Raw genomic sequence first — 19,195 nt, forward strand, 5'->3', positions numbered from 1 at the left:
GCAAAACATAATGTACTACTGTGGAAATCAAAACAGTCAAACTTTACAGAGGCAGCAAATTGAAAGTCTAACTTAAATAATTGGTTTTAATTTTAAAAATGATGCAGAAAGAGTTGTTCATGATAAGAGGGAGCAAAATGAAATGTGTGATGGATGAGGGGAAGCAAATAACATTTAGATGTGTACTTCTTAATACTCATGCATCTGCTAAACTCCATATTTTCCACAGTTGGTAATTCCAGAATATTCTATGCTGTTTACTGCAAAGTTATATTGAAGTAAGTGAAATTCTAGCATCATCAACCTCATCTCTGTCAAAGAAGTGAACTATGCTGTAGTGAGCAGGCATTGCTGTCACTAGAATCCTGTTTTGCCAGAGGTAGCTTATTTGCTAGACAGGTCAATGGTAACCGAGACCAGACAAATTGTACCCATCATATAATGCAAACAGTGCTCATGGATTTCAGGCAGCGAGCATCTGTAAAATGGCTTCTAGGATGGCATGTGTTCCCTAGGGGGCAATTTTTCAATCAGCTGTGGGCAGTAGGTCTAAAAGGAAGCCTTATGGCTAGTGGGATGGGACAAAAGTCTACTGGATGGATGGATGGATAGACAGATTTTCTTAGGAATGGGGGAGGTGAACCTGTACTTGCTAAATTTCCACTTCCTTTCCCCATTGGTTCATTTTAGCTGCTAAATATATTAACACAGGTGAAATTCTCTATAATCACTGGAGCAGCATTTTTGACATGGTGAAATGTTCTCTAATATGTATTACCATATCATGTGTTTGCCCAGCGTGCTTATAATCCAAATTTTAATAAAAGGGGGACAGCAGTGGGAGAGGAGGTAAGACAGAGGCAAGGGTAACAGGGAAAGATATGTAAAATGCCATTAACAAGAATTTGGGAGTGATTTCTTAAGGGAATGAGAACTGATGTTTTGAATGTTTTGAATGTTAAACCAACAACATTTTATGGTTTGAAAGGAAGGTTTGTAGGAGGACTGCAGTGCTTGCCCTCCCATATGTTTACAATGTTTCTGCTATTTGTGATTCTTCAATGTCCTTCTTGCTTGTTCTTGCAAAACTATTTTTCACTGTGCCACTTTTGGCTGACCTTTAATCCAAATGAACAGGGATCACACAGCTTGTGTTTTGATATTATAGTATTACTTTTCCCATCAGATCACAAAAGTCTACTGAAGCATTGTCCTCACTCAGGATATTGGGGTGAAGGAACAGCTCTTTCTGAAAACTGAACCCAAGGGAGACAGAAAATGTTTATAGAACCTTTGGTCCATTTTAGATCTGCCTCAGAGAAAAAGCCTAAACCAAAGGATTCATGGAAGAGGTACATTTTTGGGAAAGGAATAAAGAGTGGGGATACCATGCAGGTTTGTTGGGAATCCATGAATGACTTCACGGATTCCATGGCAACCTTGGGTTAGTATTTGGCTCAACTTGCTCAGCATTCACACTTTCAATCCTGTTTTCTTTATGGAGTAGGATGGTAGTGATCTGGGGGCAAAGGAACTTTCTATAGTTTTATTGTCATGGACAGAGTACTACCTGATGGGGTTTAGACTTGCTTGAACAAAAACCCCCTGCAGGAGTGAGGAATGTTATTAAGATGGTCTGCCCTAAAGGATTGCTGGATCTGTATGGTTTTGGAGGATTTTTCTGTCCAGAAGCAGGCATTTCTGTTAAAACACCAGTTGATCTCTGGAACAGCAAAATGGCTTGGGCAGATGATATGATGCTCCTGGGCATACAATTCCACAGAGTGAAGCTAAACAAATGCTTAGTTTTCCTGGAAGTTGGAGACAATGGAATGAGTGGCACGTCAGCTACAGCAATGGTGGCAGAAACCTTGGAACAAACTGATTGAACATAGGCTAGAGCTCATTTGAAAGCCTATTCTGTGGCAATGATGACAGCAAAAGAATTGTAGCTCTGCCACAATTGCATTTGCTCATAGTCACCCAGCTTTTGGTCAGAGGCCTGCTCTGTCTGCAAGAAAAAGAACTGGACTAATCCATAGTTCACTATGGCTGATGTGCCCAACACTTTGCAGATACGTTCTATCATACTCATGCCAGCTTGGATGCCTCAGCTGATACAGGTCCAGCAGATGACACTCTGGCTCCTACTTGTCCTATTATAATGGATACTTTCCAAACTAGACATGAGGATGTGACAAGGGTCCAACACCTCTGTGTTGGACCTTTGTCCTTCCAGGCTTATAAAAGCATCAGTGGGATGGGGAAGGTGAATTGACTTGTGGGTAAGGTCAATAGCCAATGACACTTTATGGCAAGGTGTGATTCCTTCTTACCTACAGAAAGCAGTGGGAAGACAATTGTAACAAACAAACAAACAAACAAACAAACACTCATGAACCCCACTGTGTTGGGTAATTTTTAGCCAGTCTCCTATTCCATTCATAGGCAAGGTGATGGAACATGTGGTGTCTTTTGAGCTCCAAGAATTCTGGATGAAATGAATTACCTAAATCCATTTCATTCTGGTTATGAGATGGAAAGCATTTGTGTCACCTCAGTGAATGATCTGTGAATGATCTGTGCAACAAACTGAGTGAGTGGAATGCATCTCTCCCAGTTCATCAGGACCTTTCAGCAGCCTTGAGTACTACTGGCCATGGTATCTTTCTGGGGCATCTGTCAGCGGTGGGACTGGAAAGCCCTGCTTATACAGTGTCTCTGGTCCTCCTTAGACAGGCTAGCTCAGAAGATGGTGCTAGGGGACTTCTAATGCTGTGGTTGTTTAATTCTGCAGGGGCTGTAGGCCTTTCAGAGTTCCATCTTTTTCCCTGTGCTATTTAACATATTCATAAAACCACTGGTAGAAATTGTCCAGAGTCTGGGGGTTTGGTGTATGCTGATAACATGTCCTTTCCATCTAAACCCAAGGCAGCTGTTATGGTTCTAAATCAATGCCTGATGTCCATATGAACTAGATGAAGTTAAACAAATTGAAGCTTTGTCCAAACAAGACAGAAGTGTTCCTGGTTGGTTAGAAAGCTGATCAGGAAATAGGGTTTCACTTCCTTTGAAGACTCAGTTTTACAATTTCATGTATTCTTGGATCTAGTCCTGTACCTGGATTCACAGGCTTGGCAGTGATTATGAGGCTAGTGCACCAACTGTTCCCATTTTTAGTTGCATCCTGCTTGAACTATTGTAATACATGCTCTTGGAGCTGCCCTTGAAAACCGTTCATAAACTTTAGCTGTTACAGAACATTGCAGAGAAGGAACACTCGAGTCCCTTGTTACAGCAGCTTCACTACCTACCATTTTGTTTCTGGGTAGAACTCAAAGTATGGGTCATGACCTATAATGTCCAACATGGCTTGGAAAATGTGTCTATTTCGTTTTAATGTGCTTTATTGTTTTAATCTATTTGAGATTGGTTTTCTAAGTCACCTTCTGTGTTGTTTTTGGTAGAAAGGTGTGGTATAAATCAAATAAATAGGTGTCCAGAGAAGGAGTTCGAAGCACAAGGAGCAGAAAAATGTAGTAATTTAAGGCAAAGACCTTTGGGTTGTCCAGGGCAGTTGTGGAATAAGATATTGTGCTTCAGGGTTTTCTCTTAAGCCCTAAACAGATAACCTGCATATCTCTGTTAGAACTTTAGGTCTATGAAGTTCTGAGCAGGGCAACTGAAGTAGTTAACATTGGAGCTTAAATCTGAATGTAAGCCAGATATTTGTGGAAACATATTCACTGAAAGTTTTATAATTCTCTGGTATAAGCCTTGTTACCAGGCCTTTGTGGTTAGTGTCTAATATTTCTATATACCTTTCCAATTTTAGAATTTATTTTGTTTGCACTAGCCTTATATTTTGGATTTTATGATGTGTTAAAATAGGCAGAAAATTTAAAATTAAATTAAAGTAAATATAGTCTAACATTTTAATTAATTTAATACCCCAAACATTCATAAGCATGATTTAGTTCAGCAAAGCAGATATTATAATTCAAGATGCTCACTTTTGTTTTAAAAAATGGACATCTGGTATATGCTGCAACTTACTGTGGTTGAGTGTGTGATCCTATACATGTTTAGATAGAAGAAATCCACTGTGAATGGAACAATAAATCCCACAATAGGACATTTTTCTCTGGGTCTCTGCATAGGATTGTGCCCTTGGAAAGCAATGCTTTTAATAGTGTAACCAGCAGTTATCCCAGTTTCACTACTCAAATAAACCATTATGTTTCACCCTCCGTTTTAAATCTATCAATGGAACAATGATAGTCCCTTCAGCATTACCAGCCTGGTGCTCTTCAGAGTGTTTTATTGCAACTCACACCATTCCTAGCCCCCACAGAATTTTCTGAAAAAGACAAGTAATGTGAAAATAATATGACGCTTACATAATTAATTCCTTCAAAAAATAAATTGCAAAAGGGATTGCAAAAAATGGAACTGACTGCTGTTCTGCTGAGTGAGTGTTCATAGCTTTCAAACATGCAATGTAATGATTAAATATTTTATGAAAATGAATCACGTTTGGATTCTACCACTATATTCAAGCTTTGGTTTCTGTAGATATATTTCATTATATGTAGAAAGATTTCACTGTGTCTCAACCTAAGCACATAAACTGGTGAGGGAAAGCATAAAGCCAACAAGCAGATGTGGTGATGCAGGCACCACACTGAACAGGCTGAGTATGGTTCAGTCCGGAGGTCTTTGCCAAGAGCAGATGCCTTCGGACACACGTATATTCAGTAATGTGCAATAAAACAGCAATCCAGACTTTACCCATATGCCAGTCTGCCAATGAAACTGACTGCCGCTGACAGAAACAGTGCTGCCAAAAAATCTTTTACAGTGTAACGTTCAGAGTTACTATCCGGTAATGGCAGGGATTTCTAAATTGTGGGTTGCTTCAGCTTCAGGCAGGATTCCCCTGATCTGACAAAATGTGAACTATCATGCATGCAGTTTAACAAAAGCTTAGCTTGCAAGGAGCAGAATGCAGTTTTCACTGGTAATCAAGCTATGCAAACTGTTCAACAGCAGCATTTCTATCAATGAGCATACTCTTAAGACCCATAAAGCTTGTCCTGGAGTTTCCACTTTCTAAACAGTCATTTATCCAAGATGCAGAAGAATGTGTGACACTGTCTAAGTTAACATTTTTGTAGGGAGGTGACAGAGCTGGCAAGCTGGATGCAGGTTTGAGGCAGGTGTAACTGAACAGACAAGGAGACAGCCCACAGGGCAAAGCTAAGTGGGACAAGTTGGACCGCGGGCAAGCAGCTTGGCAATGGATGAATCTGTCTGCTGTGCCTTTTCCCACTGTTGATCATTGTGAAATCTCAAGTTCTTTCTAGCCTTTTTAGGAAGACATGTATGAATTTTGGCAGATTGGAACCAAACAATGAACCAAATAAAATTCTCACCTATCTGCACTGGCCAAATTCAGTAGGTATATAGCTACTTCCAGTGTGCAGAAAATGCTGTTGTATTTACCTGCCATGAAGCTGTTAGAGATGGGGCTCCTGTCAGAAAAATGAGGCAACCTTATTAAATTCAGTAGCACAAACATGGCTGAATACACAGGGAGTCATACCCAAACTTCAAATTGCTAAACACCCCAAGCCTTCTGCCAGGATAAATGAATTTGTCTGTTCTGGTTTCTCCCATGTCCAAAAGTTGTTAATCTCAACTTCTTTTCTTACCACTTATGGATTGAAGGTACATTGTTTTATCAAAACCTGAAGAAGATGAACTTCTCACATATACCTAAGGCAAAAAAGTGGGTGATAAGGATGAATACCCAGAGAAGAGTCTGCCAGGATCTATGAAGAGTTCTGTTGGTCTGTACATTCCAGCATCCAAAGTGGCCAACTGGCTACTTCTGTAAAGGTCAGATGTAGGACATGAATACAATAGAATGCTTCTGGTCAATTCCTGCAGCAACGTGTCTTACTGGTCTCTGAATGTGGAGGTTCCATATAACAATCATGGGTAATAACAATTTGATAATGATTTATCCTCCAGAAATTTGTCTGATCACCTTTCAAAGTCATTAAAGCTATATAGTTATTTATTTACTCTTCTTTTCAATTACCCAATTGTCAAACCTTTCTGCATGGTATACAATACATTTAAAACCGGTGATGCAAACATTAAAAGTAAAAACAGAGCATGAGGCCAAGATAAAATCTGCAGAAAAGAATAAAATCATTGCAACACTATAAAACCAAATTTAAATCAACATCATAATAAGAGTACTAAAACTGCTCTTAATGTTTTTAAAAATAAATCTTCCCCTGGAACTGGAAATTCCATAACAGCTGAGCCTCTCTGTAGTGGGTGTTCCACAAATGAGGTGACATCACTGATAATCTTGTCACCATCCCCCTTCAGGGACACCTGAAGGAGGATCACAAATTGTGATCTTAATGCCTAGGTAGGTAACATGGGAGGAGATCTTTCAAGTAATCTTTAGGATGTTAAAGATTAAAACCAGAAATTTGAATGTGGTCCAGAAATCAATACATTGTGGGATGACAATCTAGTTCTTTTCCTTTGGATTTTTCTGAAATTTCCAGACTATTTTTAAAGGTCGTCCCATTGCATACATTGAAATAATCCAAATGGAAAGTTAGCAGGGTGTGACTATGTACCATAAGACTCACTCTAAAGACTCCGCTCTTAGTTGGAATATCAGCCCAAACTGACACAAGGCACTCTGAGCCTCTGATGCCACATCTTATGACTGCAAATTTCATACATGAATTGTATACTGGGTAAGCAGCATTCCGTTTGGGTGTCCCAAATACTTGTTAAATCAGTTTCATTAGTTGACCGTGAATTTTATAATTATACGGAATAGAACAAAAATTCCAACTTCTTTCTCTACCCCAGGAAACATGTGGCCATCCAGAAGTGGTTGGACAGCAGTTCCCATGAGCCATAGTCAGCATAGCCAGTGGTGAAGGAACATGAGAGCTTCCGTTTAACACCTGGAGGGCTATGCTTTCCTTTGTCCCATGCCTAATTTTATAAACCTTGGTTTATAAAAACCTTACTTTCTTATTTATCTTCTTTCTCTAAACCAAAATGCTCTTAAGGTTATAGTCTGCTCTTTGTAGGAAAGGTGCTCCAGTCCCTTGATGATGCTGAATGCCCTTTTCTACATGTTTTTCCAGTTCTACAATACCATTTTTTACAGAGGGTAACCAAATGAGTCGGTATGTTGGTCTGTACATCTCAATAAATGACACTGAAAAGCCATGATGGGTTGGTCGCCAATCACTAACACAGGTTGTTTCCAGCATTGGCTGTTGGCTTCAGTGTCAGTGGACTAGAAGACCTTATCTGGGCTTCAGCTGAAGCATTAAGTGAGCTATCCATGGTGCTGAACCTCTTTTGGGATTGAGCTTTTGTACCATGGATAGTTCATTAAGAGTTTATGGACCTCAAATGGCACCGTTGTTCCACTGGTTAGTCTGGACAGATGAACACGGACTCTGCAATGTCTTACTTTCCCATGCATCTTCACACAGGCTTCAGACAGGAATCCCATGGACCTTTGCATCACAATGTCAGCAGCTTAGTTTGGTGCTCTAATGGGTACAAATGTGTTCATTGGCATAGTAGAGGTTTTTTTGTTGATTTTTATTTTCAGTTTCATGGAGATCTGCACATATCAAATATTTTTGTACCCCTTGAGGGAGATTTGGGCAGATTGTGAGGATCAGCTGAGGTTCTTGCCATTCCTGCCAGCAGGGTCTGTCGTTCTTCCTGACATGCCATCCATTAGCCACTCTGCCAGGGTCACACATTTCAAGAGGCCACTTTGAAAGCAAGCCACCATGAAGTACCCAACAACATGTCTAGGTTCTCAGCATGGCTTCTGTGTGGTTAACTTAGCATGCTAAGGAAACAGCACTGACTTCAGACACCACAATAAGCCATCCTGAAACAAACAAGGGTGGCAACCCATCATACACAGTTGTGTCGTGCTAATTAGCTCAGAGCTGATTTTTAGTTTTATTATTGCATTTAAGCCCTGACTTGTTTCCTCTTGCAAGGAACCTCAGGCCTACAGGGCTGTCTGCCCACTGTTACAAAGCAGGCACAGCTTTGTTCTGGAGCTTGTTCAGAGGCAAACAGGATGGCACTCTCTGGCTCTGTCTTTCTTGTTTCACACAGAATGCCATGGTAGTTGTTGCAGGATGGGAGAGGATCAGCAGATCTTTACACCAAATTCATATAAGGAACCATCCTAGCAGGGTGAGCTACACTTCTTTCCTGGGCAGCTGTGACAAGCTATGGCCAGATATTCTGAAAGTATGGCAAGCTTTTTATTCATGTGTGACATATGGCTGAGGATTTTTCCTTTAGATTTTCTTCTTGCTTTGATTCTTCAGGCTACAGTTTAAGCATATTGTCTTTTAGGTTTGCAAAATTTATTTCTATGCCCCTTGCCAATGTATACCTTTCTAAAAATTATGTGTTACGACACAAGCTTTCCATCAAAGCCATTTCCAGTTATTTTAGCACTAGTAGCAATGATGACTGAAAGAACTTGGTAGTTCGTGTTAAAATGAAAAGGAAAACTTTTTGACTTTCCCCAAAGCAGCTGGTAAACTTGGATTCAAATCATTCTCATTGTCTCTTCAAAGTTCTAGCTGTCGTTATTGGGCTCTGTGGCCAGCAAGGCAATCTCAGGCATGCAAGTGACTCATCCTTCAGAGAAAGTCATAATGAGACTGCTTATGGGCTTGTCTGCTTGGAAGTTGATGCAGGTTTCTATTTAAATCAGCAGCTGAAGTGTGAATTTATCTGTGACATTTTTAAGATGGTTGATGAAGCCAAAAGTTGACTAGTGATTCTCATGCTGAACGTTAGCTAATTTTGGAATTACAGCATACGACATACCAAGATTAGAAACAAATGGCTAAAAAAATTGGGTGGGCAGGGAAATCTGATACACGGGTCATAGTTTGATTAGGGCCACTTTGCACATGGTAATTTTCCTACATAGATAGAACTCCCATTATGTCCGTCCCCTGTCACAGGCTACAAGTTTTTCTAACATGGAAGTGTTTAAATGGAAACAGGAATCAACTAATAATTAGAAAGCAATAAGCTAGATTTTAAACGTTGTTCTGGGAAATGGATCCTAGAAAGGTCCAGTCTTATGTAATCAATTCATTATTTTAGAGTACAGACTAACTGCATTGAAGCACTGAGAGACTATAATTTTGAATGTTTAGAAAGAGTATTTTGAAGAATGCTCAGAAAAATAATTAAAAATGGTTTAAGCTTTAAAAAGACCTTTATAGATTGATCCCAAGTAACAGTTACATAAAAAAGCATAATGCTAATAGCATATATGCATATAGTAATAAATAAGTAAATGCCATTTATTTCTGAAGCTGTCAGCATTAATGAATGGTGGCTGTATGATGGTTGTTTGAAATACATTTGTAAAATAAATAAATAAATGTAATTTTCCATATGGTTCCCAAGTCCAGTCTGAGCCTCCAGCAGTGAAAGCCATACCTGGAGTTCCTAATATCACATGCAATGTTCAACCAAATTTATGGTGTTGAATCCAGACTTAATTATGTTTAGAGTAGACCCACTTAATTCAATGGAACAAGTAAATCATGAATATCTTGAGTCCTACTGATTTTAATGGGATTCTCCAAGCTTGATTAAACTTAATAGGATTCTCCAAGCTCTAATAGGATTCTCCAAGCTTGTCTAACCTTGACTAATTTAATTTTCCAAACTTGGCTAAGTCTGGTTTCAGCTAATATTTACTGCATTCCAAGGAAATCTGGATTCAGCTCTCTCCTTTTCCAAGCTGGGAGTGGTCATGTAATGCACTATGTCATACTGGTGATTGGTGAACATATGAAAATAAGATCTATGTTGGATCATATTTAAGACCTAGTAAGTCCAGTATTCTGTCCACCTGATGCCTACAAGAAGCATAAAAGCAGAGCATGAACTCGGCAGCATCCTTCCTGTCATGTTCCTGATTACATATTTTACTGGAGTTAATATCTGGCTGTCATTACTAGTGGTCGTTAATAGGCTTATCCTCCCTGGCTAAGGTTGACCAGACTGACCATGTGTTGCACAACTTGGTGAAGACAAGATAATGATTTGTTAATGTCAAAGATCAAAAATAATTTAGTGCAAAGAATTCTAAGAACAAATAGATAAAAATGTATAAAAGGATAACATTATTTTTACTAATTCTAATTATTTTTCTTTTTAAAATTCTCAGTATTATAGAATTGAATAATGCTTTGAGCAGAAGAATACCAGTTCTTTGGAAGATGGTCCTAGGAGAATTCATCATTCTTAGAAGAAAGCTAATAGCCTCTCTCCGCAATATCTATGCAAATTACAGTACAGAAGGACATGACACAGATTGTATTACTTCAGTTCCTCACAGACCCAGTCATGTGTTAATCAGGATATTAAATCATCCACTTAACACCATAGGGGGCAACATATTGAAATACAGAAGAATAACTGCTCTCTGGTTTTTGGAAACAATACTGTGTATGTATATGGAAGCTCTAACACTCATGATATGGTGAACATAGATACTCATAAGACCAGCAGCCTACTGCTACAGAGATGGATCGCCACATGAGGTCATTAACTTCAACAAAGTATTCCTGATTTATTAAAATGAGCAGCAGTTTTACCAGTTACTCCAATAGTATACAGTTATCAGCCGTAGCTGCGATACTGTACCCTTTGTATAAGCATTCCCATCTGTATCAATAATTTTACAATACAGAAAATGTATGTTTGAGACTTATTACTATTAATACTATTTTCCTCTGTAACATTCGCTTTCCAATAAAGCCTAGGTTTGCCATAACCCCTGATGTGATCTTGTTTTTCTTTCAGATTCTCAAGAGGGAAATTACAAATCTGAAGTCAACAGTAAACCAAGAAAAGAAAGAACAGCTTTCACCAAAGAACAAATCAGAGAGTTAGAAGCAGAGTTTGCCCACCACAACTACCTCACCAGACTCCGGAGATATGAGATAGCAGTAAACCTGGATCTTACTGAAAGACAGGTATCAATGTAAACTAAATTAACGGGGTTCTAAGTGCAGGCAGTTACCTCATGCTATCTTTGAAACAGATACTTATAAAATCTGTTAGCACATTGTAACAGCCATGGAAAAATAATGAGCTCAGAGCCATGTCTGCCAGAATAGAACAAATGCAGTTTCGGATTGTCCATTGAACATTCAGTATTCTCTGTTTGTGACTTTCTAAATTTTTCTGAGCATTTATACTATAAATGAATTTATCACTTTCTACAGTTCCTTTTATGATAAACTACTTCCCTTTTGTAGTCACACTTCTAACATGTCAAACAAAATATTAAAAGAACTGATGATGATATTAGCCTATAACAACAAGATGAGTGTCTCTATACTTGTCTCTATAGCTGTATGAAATTTACTTTTGTGTGTTCAAGGAGTAACCCTTTCTAGGGCATGAGTACATGGGAGAGGGAAACTCCTTTAGTGTGAGGGAAACCCTTTTTGTCTATATCCCTGACTCTATTCTGCCAAGGACACAGTGGGCCAACTTGCATGACACAACAACACACCCTGCATATAGGCTACTCCCTTCCCTTTTGGGCCTCCTGTTTTTTTTCCAAAGGCACCCTTGGAAAGCAATGATCCTCTGATGGTTTCCTGGATTTTGTGTAGTTTTTTCCACATGTTAAAAGGTTGAAATGCCTCTCCTAAAGCTCTTATCATCACCACATTGCATTTATACCCCACATTTTTCTTCTTGTGAGGAAGCAAAAGCAGTGTATAGGGCTCCATTTTATCTTCAGAACAACAACCCTGTGAGGTAGATTGGGTGAGAGTGTCTGCTTCAAAATTACTCAGTGAGCTTCATGGCCAAATGCCGCTAGAATGCAGATTTCCCAGGTCCCCAGCCAAGTTCTCCAGCCACCGACACCATCTCTCAGTTTAATTTATATTTAAGCTCAAATGTGCTGGTACTTACGATATTTGTTGCCATAACTCTTTGGCCTTTAGCTCTGCCTCAGTATATCTCTGGCCCTGCCTGTCAGTGAAGCTTTTCTGAACCTGAATTGTGCCCCTGGAGAAGGTCCCCCAGCTCCATCCATACCAGGCAGAAGGTTGATGGATCATCCTTGCTATGCACACTTGCTATGTGTGAGAAAAGCTCCCATGGATTGGGGACCACGTCCACTTCAAGGGAGCTCAGTTTAACCAAAATGACATATTCTTTTACTAACAGTTAGCTGGTGGACTACAGGTATGTGCTTCAAGAACGTTCCACAGTGATTTGGCACTGAATGCAACATACACACACACTTGCTCTTGCAGGTCTGAAAGGCTAGAGTGTAGTATGATGAGAATATTTCCATATCCCAAAAGAGTTTCATTCACTACATGGTACACAGGAGTAATTGATCACACTGGTGCTGGTGAATAATTTAGGATATATCTGAACCATAGAACGGGAGGAAAATAGCCTCCAGAACTGCTGAGCCAAAGACATTTCCCACATTTTCTTTTCTGTATGAGTAGAAAAACCTCCAGGAAAACCTGGAATGCAAAGAGCAAGACTTGCTCCATTTTCTTTTCTTTGGGGGTTAGCACATGTGTCAAATTCTTTTGGTACAGTGGTCTTTCTAATTTCTTCTATTATCTTTGAATTTATATTTCTGCAGTAGTTTTACCTCAAACCACATAGTGTGACACAGGCATGCAGATTCCCATTTGTGAAGAGCCATAGTTCGGAGGATGGGGTGTATGTGTTTAGGTACAATGTCCCAGCTTCAGTCTTGGGCATCTCCAAGCAGAGGTGGGAAATACTCTAGTCTGAGAAGGCACAGAGCATTCTCTACCAAGTAGGCAGTATTGAATTAGATGGATCACTAGCCTGACTTAGTATAAGGCAGCTGCAGCCGTTGCTCTTTCAGAAGGTACATAAGAAATTGCCCTATCCAAGTCTGACCATCGGTCTAGCTAGCTCAGGACAGGAGTGGTCAGATGGTATATCCACTGGTTGAACTCTAGATGATTTGGAACTGACTCAGTTGTCTAGCAAACGCAGCAGCTCAAGCTTGGTGGAACATAGCACATTTATGAGCACATGGTGTTTCCTTGGGTCACATATCCCAGGAATGCAGTAATGATGCTTTTGCAGGCAAGGTCTGGTTTAAATGAACACTGAATAGAGGTAACAGCACATTTGTTACTCATAAAGTATTGATGTTTCAAACATTGTGGACATCCAAGTGCTGATTTTCCTGTAGCATCATGTCTTGGAAATAATCATAGGGATGGGTCGTGAGGGTCAGTGGCAAAGTCCACAATTGGCTTTGCTCTTTTTAAAAAACCCAAACAAGTATGGTGTAATTTTCATTTTTCATTTTTTTTTTGATGTTTTGGAACATTTCTAGTAGTCTGACGAAAAACATACGGTGATCCAGAGATAGAACTCTCACATGACCTCTTTTTTTGGGGCTGAATATAAAGAAACTGTAATGGGCTGAGGAAAATAAGCAGGCAGTGGAAGTGAAAAGCTAAAAGTCAGTGATTGTGCAAATTGTTCTTGTGTTGTCTTACACAGCCTTTAAACATTTATAGCCCACATGGATGTTTACCACGGCTTATTGCTATCTGTCCATCCATGGGAAAGAGAAAGTGAAGAAATTGGCTTCACAGATCACATTTTGACCTGTTCCAAACAAAATTGAGAGCAATGAATTCTAGTGACCTGCACTGGAAATATACACACATGATGACTAAAAGAAAGAAAACCCTCCATTCACTCCAGAGGGACAACAGGTAGGAGGCAAGGTTTAATCCTTCTATCTTAGTGCATTTTAGTCTGGATCTAAGTGGGGATTGCACCAAGTAAGACCACAGTAAAGCATGTTCAGGTACATCCTATAACTTGAATCTAAGTGTGTCTGCTGCCTGGGTTTATACTCCTCATAATCCCTACAAAAATGCCTCATTTGTTTTGTTCTGTACAAAAAACATTCCTGATTCTTGCCTACTGTATCTATTATTCCTTCTCTGGTATTATTGCTTCAGAAGCAGAAGAAATGAGTTTGAATCACATTTAATTATAAGCCAACAGAATTTTCATTTCTTGAACAAATACTTGAACAAGAATGCAATTATTCTTTAGTTTTCTCACATCTTTGAATTTTGCAATGCAGTTCTCTGATACAAAAAAAGCTATCAAAATGTGCTATTAGGGAAAGTAGCATATAAATTGGCACATATTATGGAAAACTGCTTATTCTAAAAGTTAGTATGAATTTTCAAAGGGACTGCTTGAAAAAAGCACTTGCGAATGAATGAAAAAATAGAACAATGGAGCAAATTGGTGCATTGGAAAATGAAAACATTAAAGAAAATGAAACAGATTTGTCCACATCTAATTATTACTTACCATCTTTCTTCCTTGTACTTTTGTTTCCTGCTTTCTCCTTAATGCCCGTAGACTCAGGATTGGATTCTACATAAAAATACTAGATCGGGTGCAATCTTGTGGCTGGAAGGGCATGCTGGGATTCGTAGGTTTTCTTTCCAGTCCAAATGTGCATAGGATCACACCCTTAATCCAGGAACAGGGTTTTCATTTTGATAGTAGCTCTTATTCTGTATCTGCAAACTGATCACAAATATACATTTCTTTTATATTACCTACCCATATACTGAAGAAGAGCCAGTGTAGCACATCCATGTTCATAAATTTCTGGTCAGCTTTTATGAACATTTTGTTAGTCAACAATTAAAAGTGACTGAAAGCTATGAAATTGGAGTAAGAAAAAACCCGATAAAACATTTGCTATCTGAACATTTGCTGTTCAATAGGACAGACAAATTTGATATGCTAATGATTATATTTAAAGGCATAACTTGCTAGAGAATGAAGAGTAGGTTCCTACATGCTGGCCAAAGCTGAATGCCAAGTTCAGCATACTTAAACACAAGTATGGATCCTGAATTAGCCATACTTACTGTAGATCCAATAAAATTAATTAAACTGCAATTAGTCCTAACTCCCTTGTGCCAATTGTTTGAATGTACCTACAGTAATTATGAGGGTGTCTGGATTCAAGCCACTAAAATCAAATCACTTAAGAGCAGAACTTTTATTATGTGTTGGATTATGTCCATTGTACTACATACTCATCTTCTACCCAACAGAACAGGAGTTGTTATTTTCTAGACAGCTACCTATTTATGTGTGAAATAGCACACACTTGACAGCACCAGTAATTCGACAGTGACTGTGTACAAACACATTTGTAAATTTGATATATCCATTATTGTATATGTTCTATGGATGCTTCCAGGCAAAGCTTTTATTGGGCAATTGCCCGGATTTATTCTTGGAGCTTTATGGTGATTCAGATGTTGGTGTCTTCCATTTCTAACTCTTCTGTATTTTTCTAGCACTGCTTCCATATATATTGGAAGCTTCCATATATATATAATTTACTGTGGAAGGAAAGACAGGAGTTGCACAGGATCTTTTGGTGATGTTATGAACTGTTCGTTCTGGAAGCATCCTAAAGAACCTTGAAGAAAGTTTCATCCAAACTGTGTACACTACATTGTGACAGAGGTACCAATTGCCATATGGTACCAAGGAGATGGTGAAATAGATATGTTTCTATTCCATCCAAATATAGTGAAAAAGAGGGACTGTCCACACACATTTTTTAACAAAATAAAGACAAAATTATAAGGTTTCAGATGTGATATATTATTCTTCAATTTACTATGAACAGAAAATCCTGTGTAATCAGATTAAATGCAACAATGGACTAGTTATGTATAAATGGTAATGATCACTCAATTATACAGTTGTTTTATGTCAATTCAGATGTGATGATGGATGCCTAGAAAAAAGACAGCTCACAGTTTTGTTTATTTGGCTGGCTGCCTGTTTTTTAAGATCAAAGCATCCATAGGAATAGGGGACAATTCAGTTCATGGCATGGTACTGGCAGAGTGTAAAGAAAGTGGAGAAATGGGTGACAAAAACAGGAAAGAAGCAAAACTCCTGGTATGCCATATATATATATATATATATATATATATATATATATATTTGTTTACAGAATAGTTCTATGAATTAAACCAGTTGCCTGACATGTGTCAAACCTCTGCCACTTTTCAAAGGCTGTTCTAAAAATGTAAAATGATTATAAAAGTACTATTAAGATATATGGACTTTAATCCTAGACACCTTTACCAATAGAATTTGGTGGGACCTGCTTCTGAGCAGAGACATTTAGGATTATGGTACTTCCTATCTGAAAATACTATACAATGACCCCTAAAATATAATGAAGTGAAATAAACTGTATTGCCAATATGTATATGTGTTCCAATTTGTTAAACAAAACCAGTTATATCATTATCTAAGGAATGAACCTTTAACTGAATGAAACAGGAATAGATCAATTGTCTCCTCAGTCCCAGTGACGCGGTCACAATCTAAATTTGTGTCAGTCCATCTCCCAGCAGAACTTTTAAAAAAAGAGAAAGAACCCCAAATTTTCTTTACTGCTCTTTGCTGCATATGGTTAGGTCCTGAGAGAATATTAAGAACTATTTCTTTTGCTGTTATAAGAAACAACATTCTTTGAAATGGGGCTAATTAATTGAATTAAGACAATATTCTGTTTGTTGATTTGTGGGTAATTTCCTGTGGTGGATAATATAGTGGCTTTCAAAATGTCACAGGGCTGTTTTTCACTTAGGATGAGGTTTCAGTCAAGTTTTAAAATATCCAGAAACCGAGAACATTACAATGATGCCATTCCCTCAGCCCAGTCCTGACCTTATATTTGTATGACTTTAGAATGGGCTGAACTGTCTTGCAGTAAACGTATGAATACTGCACCTGCTTCTTCTACACAGGAAGTTTTTATAAGGTGTTGTTGGGCGGGTCAGGCAACCACCTTATTGGAAAGAGAGATCACAAAAATGGTGGGGTATGGTTTTTATGTTTTATTTTGTTTCTGAAATGGTGTCCATTTCCTGCTTTCTGGCCTTGGAATGTGAGATCTGATCCCAGAGGAAACGTCTGCCTCAGCTGCCTGTAAGAGAGCCTGTCAAATACAGTTTGAGCTACATATTCATACATGAAAACATGTATTTTTCTGGATGTAACAGAAAGAAAATCACCACAATTTCTTTCTTTTCTTGAAGAGCTGACGACCTGCTTTTAAAGCACTGAGGTGAATTCCGAACCGATCCCAACCTTGTGCCATTTTCAGGGGAGCCACCTGTCTTGAAATGAACCCAGAGTTTGACCCAGAGAGCAAACACTTTTATCAGGCTGTTCCCTTTCCACAGTTGCCCTGAGCCTCTTGAAACAATACCTGTATTCCTAACACTCAGAATACTATGGCACTCTCCTCAGAATATAACAGAGAGGCTAAAAGTTTCTCTTTGGTGCCTGCTCTCAAGGAGATGTTCAATCTGAGGTCATTTATTCCTTATCCTATTTAAGCAACAGCTTACTCATCAGTCTGGGAGACCTAAATACTAACCAAGTTGTCGACTAAGGGAAAGGAAGCTGTACTTTCATACCAGTGAGCAGATGTGCCTTGTAGATCCATAACCTACACCCATAATTGCTAATGTAGAAATAGTTGTTGTTGCTGCTGCTGTAACAGCTCCACTGACACAGCCCTCTATTTCATGTACTATGTAGAAAATTGTGTGTGTGTGTGTGTGTGTGTGTGTGTGTGTGTCAATTTAAAAAGCTGCTCATTTAAAGAAAGTAGATTTCAAGCTCTACTCCTATTCACTCTTATTGGGTATAAGTCCCACTGAACTCAGTGGGCATACTTTTGAGTCAACAGAGGATGGTTCTATAAGTATGTCAAACCTCTGCATTTATCCCATGCCATGCCAGACTCTCTGTCAAATCCACAAACCACTTACATGGACTTGCTTGGATTTAGCGTGACTTATATGGAGCTCTGAAATGACTTGGCAAAATCCAGCACCATGTTAGGTCAATACTCCATGCTTGTCTATGTACAGAACTTGGGTTCTCACTTGGAAATAGACGGGTTCCTGTGATTACTTCGAGCCATCCTGCTCTCCTTCCAGAAATGAGGCAAAAGTGACCAAGTGGTGCATCATATCTTACACACTGATTCCAGTTTGGTACCCCAACGCTTTTACAAGGGCTTGTTTCACTATGCCAGATATTGATCTATAGGAACTCTTAGAACCTCTGCTCATTTGTTTGCTCAGTTACTCTCAACCTCTCTCTCCGTGTGTGTGTGTGTGTTTGAATTGCCTAGAATCACAAAAATTTGGGAGAAGCAGTCTATTTAAATAAATCACAAATGTGCATTGCTAAGCTTTTATTTGTTAATATGGATATCAGAATGTTAGATTAGCATGCTCCTCCTTGCCCCCCGTTATTAAGGATTGGATCTAGGTCCAGCATTCAATCCTGGGCGCAGGATCGTGTCATGATCTCAGAAGGATTTATTCCAAGTAAGAATATCTAGGACAGTTATCCTTTAGTTCCACTGAAATCTATGGGACAATTCAGTCATGATTAAATCCCAGTGATTTTAATGGAACTAGAGCACAGCTCAATGTGCAATCCAATGTATGTTTAGACAAAAATCATTCAGACAGAAAGTCTTGCTCCCAGAATTCCCCAGCAAGCCATTACTCACAGCATTTCTCAACTGCCTTATATGTGGATTGTAGACTTGAATATAAGTCTAGAACGACTATTTCTTTCTCAGATTCAGACAGTTCCCTTTCCTCTCAGCATATATTCTGATATTCAAGCAAGCCACTTAACAGTTTCAGTTATACAGGAACTCTATAAAGTGTGGACTTAAAGGAATGTAAGAGAATTGATTTTCAGAATTCACACATCCTTCCTATTTCTAAAATGCAACAGGATCATGTATCAGTTCCATTATTGACTCGTCACGAAATCCAAAGGAAGTTCAGATTTCATCTCTCTGAATTTGATCTCTGGAGGAAATAGCACATGAAACATCCTTCACAGGTTGTTATATTTAGCACATGTGATAAATGCGGTTCAGTACTATTCCTGTTCCAAAGTATAACCCTATAAGTTGTTCTTTATTAAAAAGTAA

The 19,195-nt window shown here is 38.8% G+C and overlaps 1 protein-coding gene across 1 annotated transcript in view; it reads left to right on the forward strand.

Moving 5' to 3' along the window:
• The window catches only part of MEOX2 (mesenchyme homeobox 2), a 73,489-nt gene that overhangs the window by 46,907 nt on the left and 7,387 nt on the right, over positions 1-19,195 (forward strand). Inside the window, exon 2 of the mRNA XM_044429497.1 lies at positions 10,927-11,099. Within this exon, the coding sequence (XP_044285432.1) occupies positions 10,927-11,099 (173 nt within the window). The remainder of the gene's footprint in view (positions 1-10,926; positions 11,100-19,195) is intronic.

Source organism: Varanus komodoensis, unplaced genomic scaffold (genome assembly GCF_004798865.1).
Source record: "Varanus komodoensis strain SLA01 unplaced genomic scaffold, ASM479886v1 scaffold2, whole genome shotgun sequence".
Lineage (NCBI taxonomy): Eukaryota > Metazoa > Chordata > Lepidosauria > Squamata > Varanidae > Varanus > Varanus komodoensis.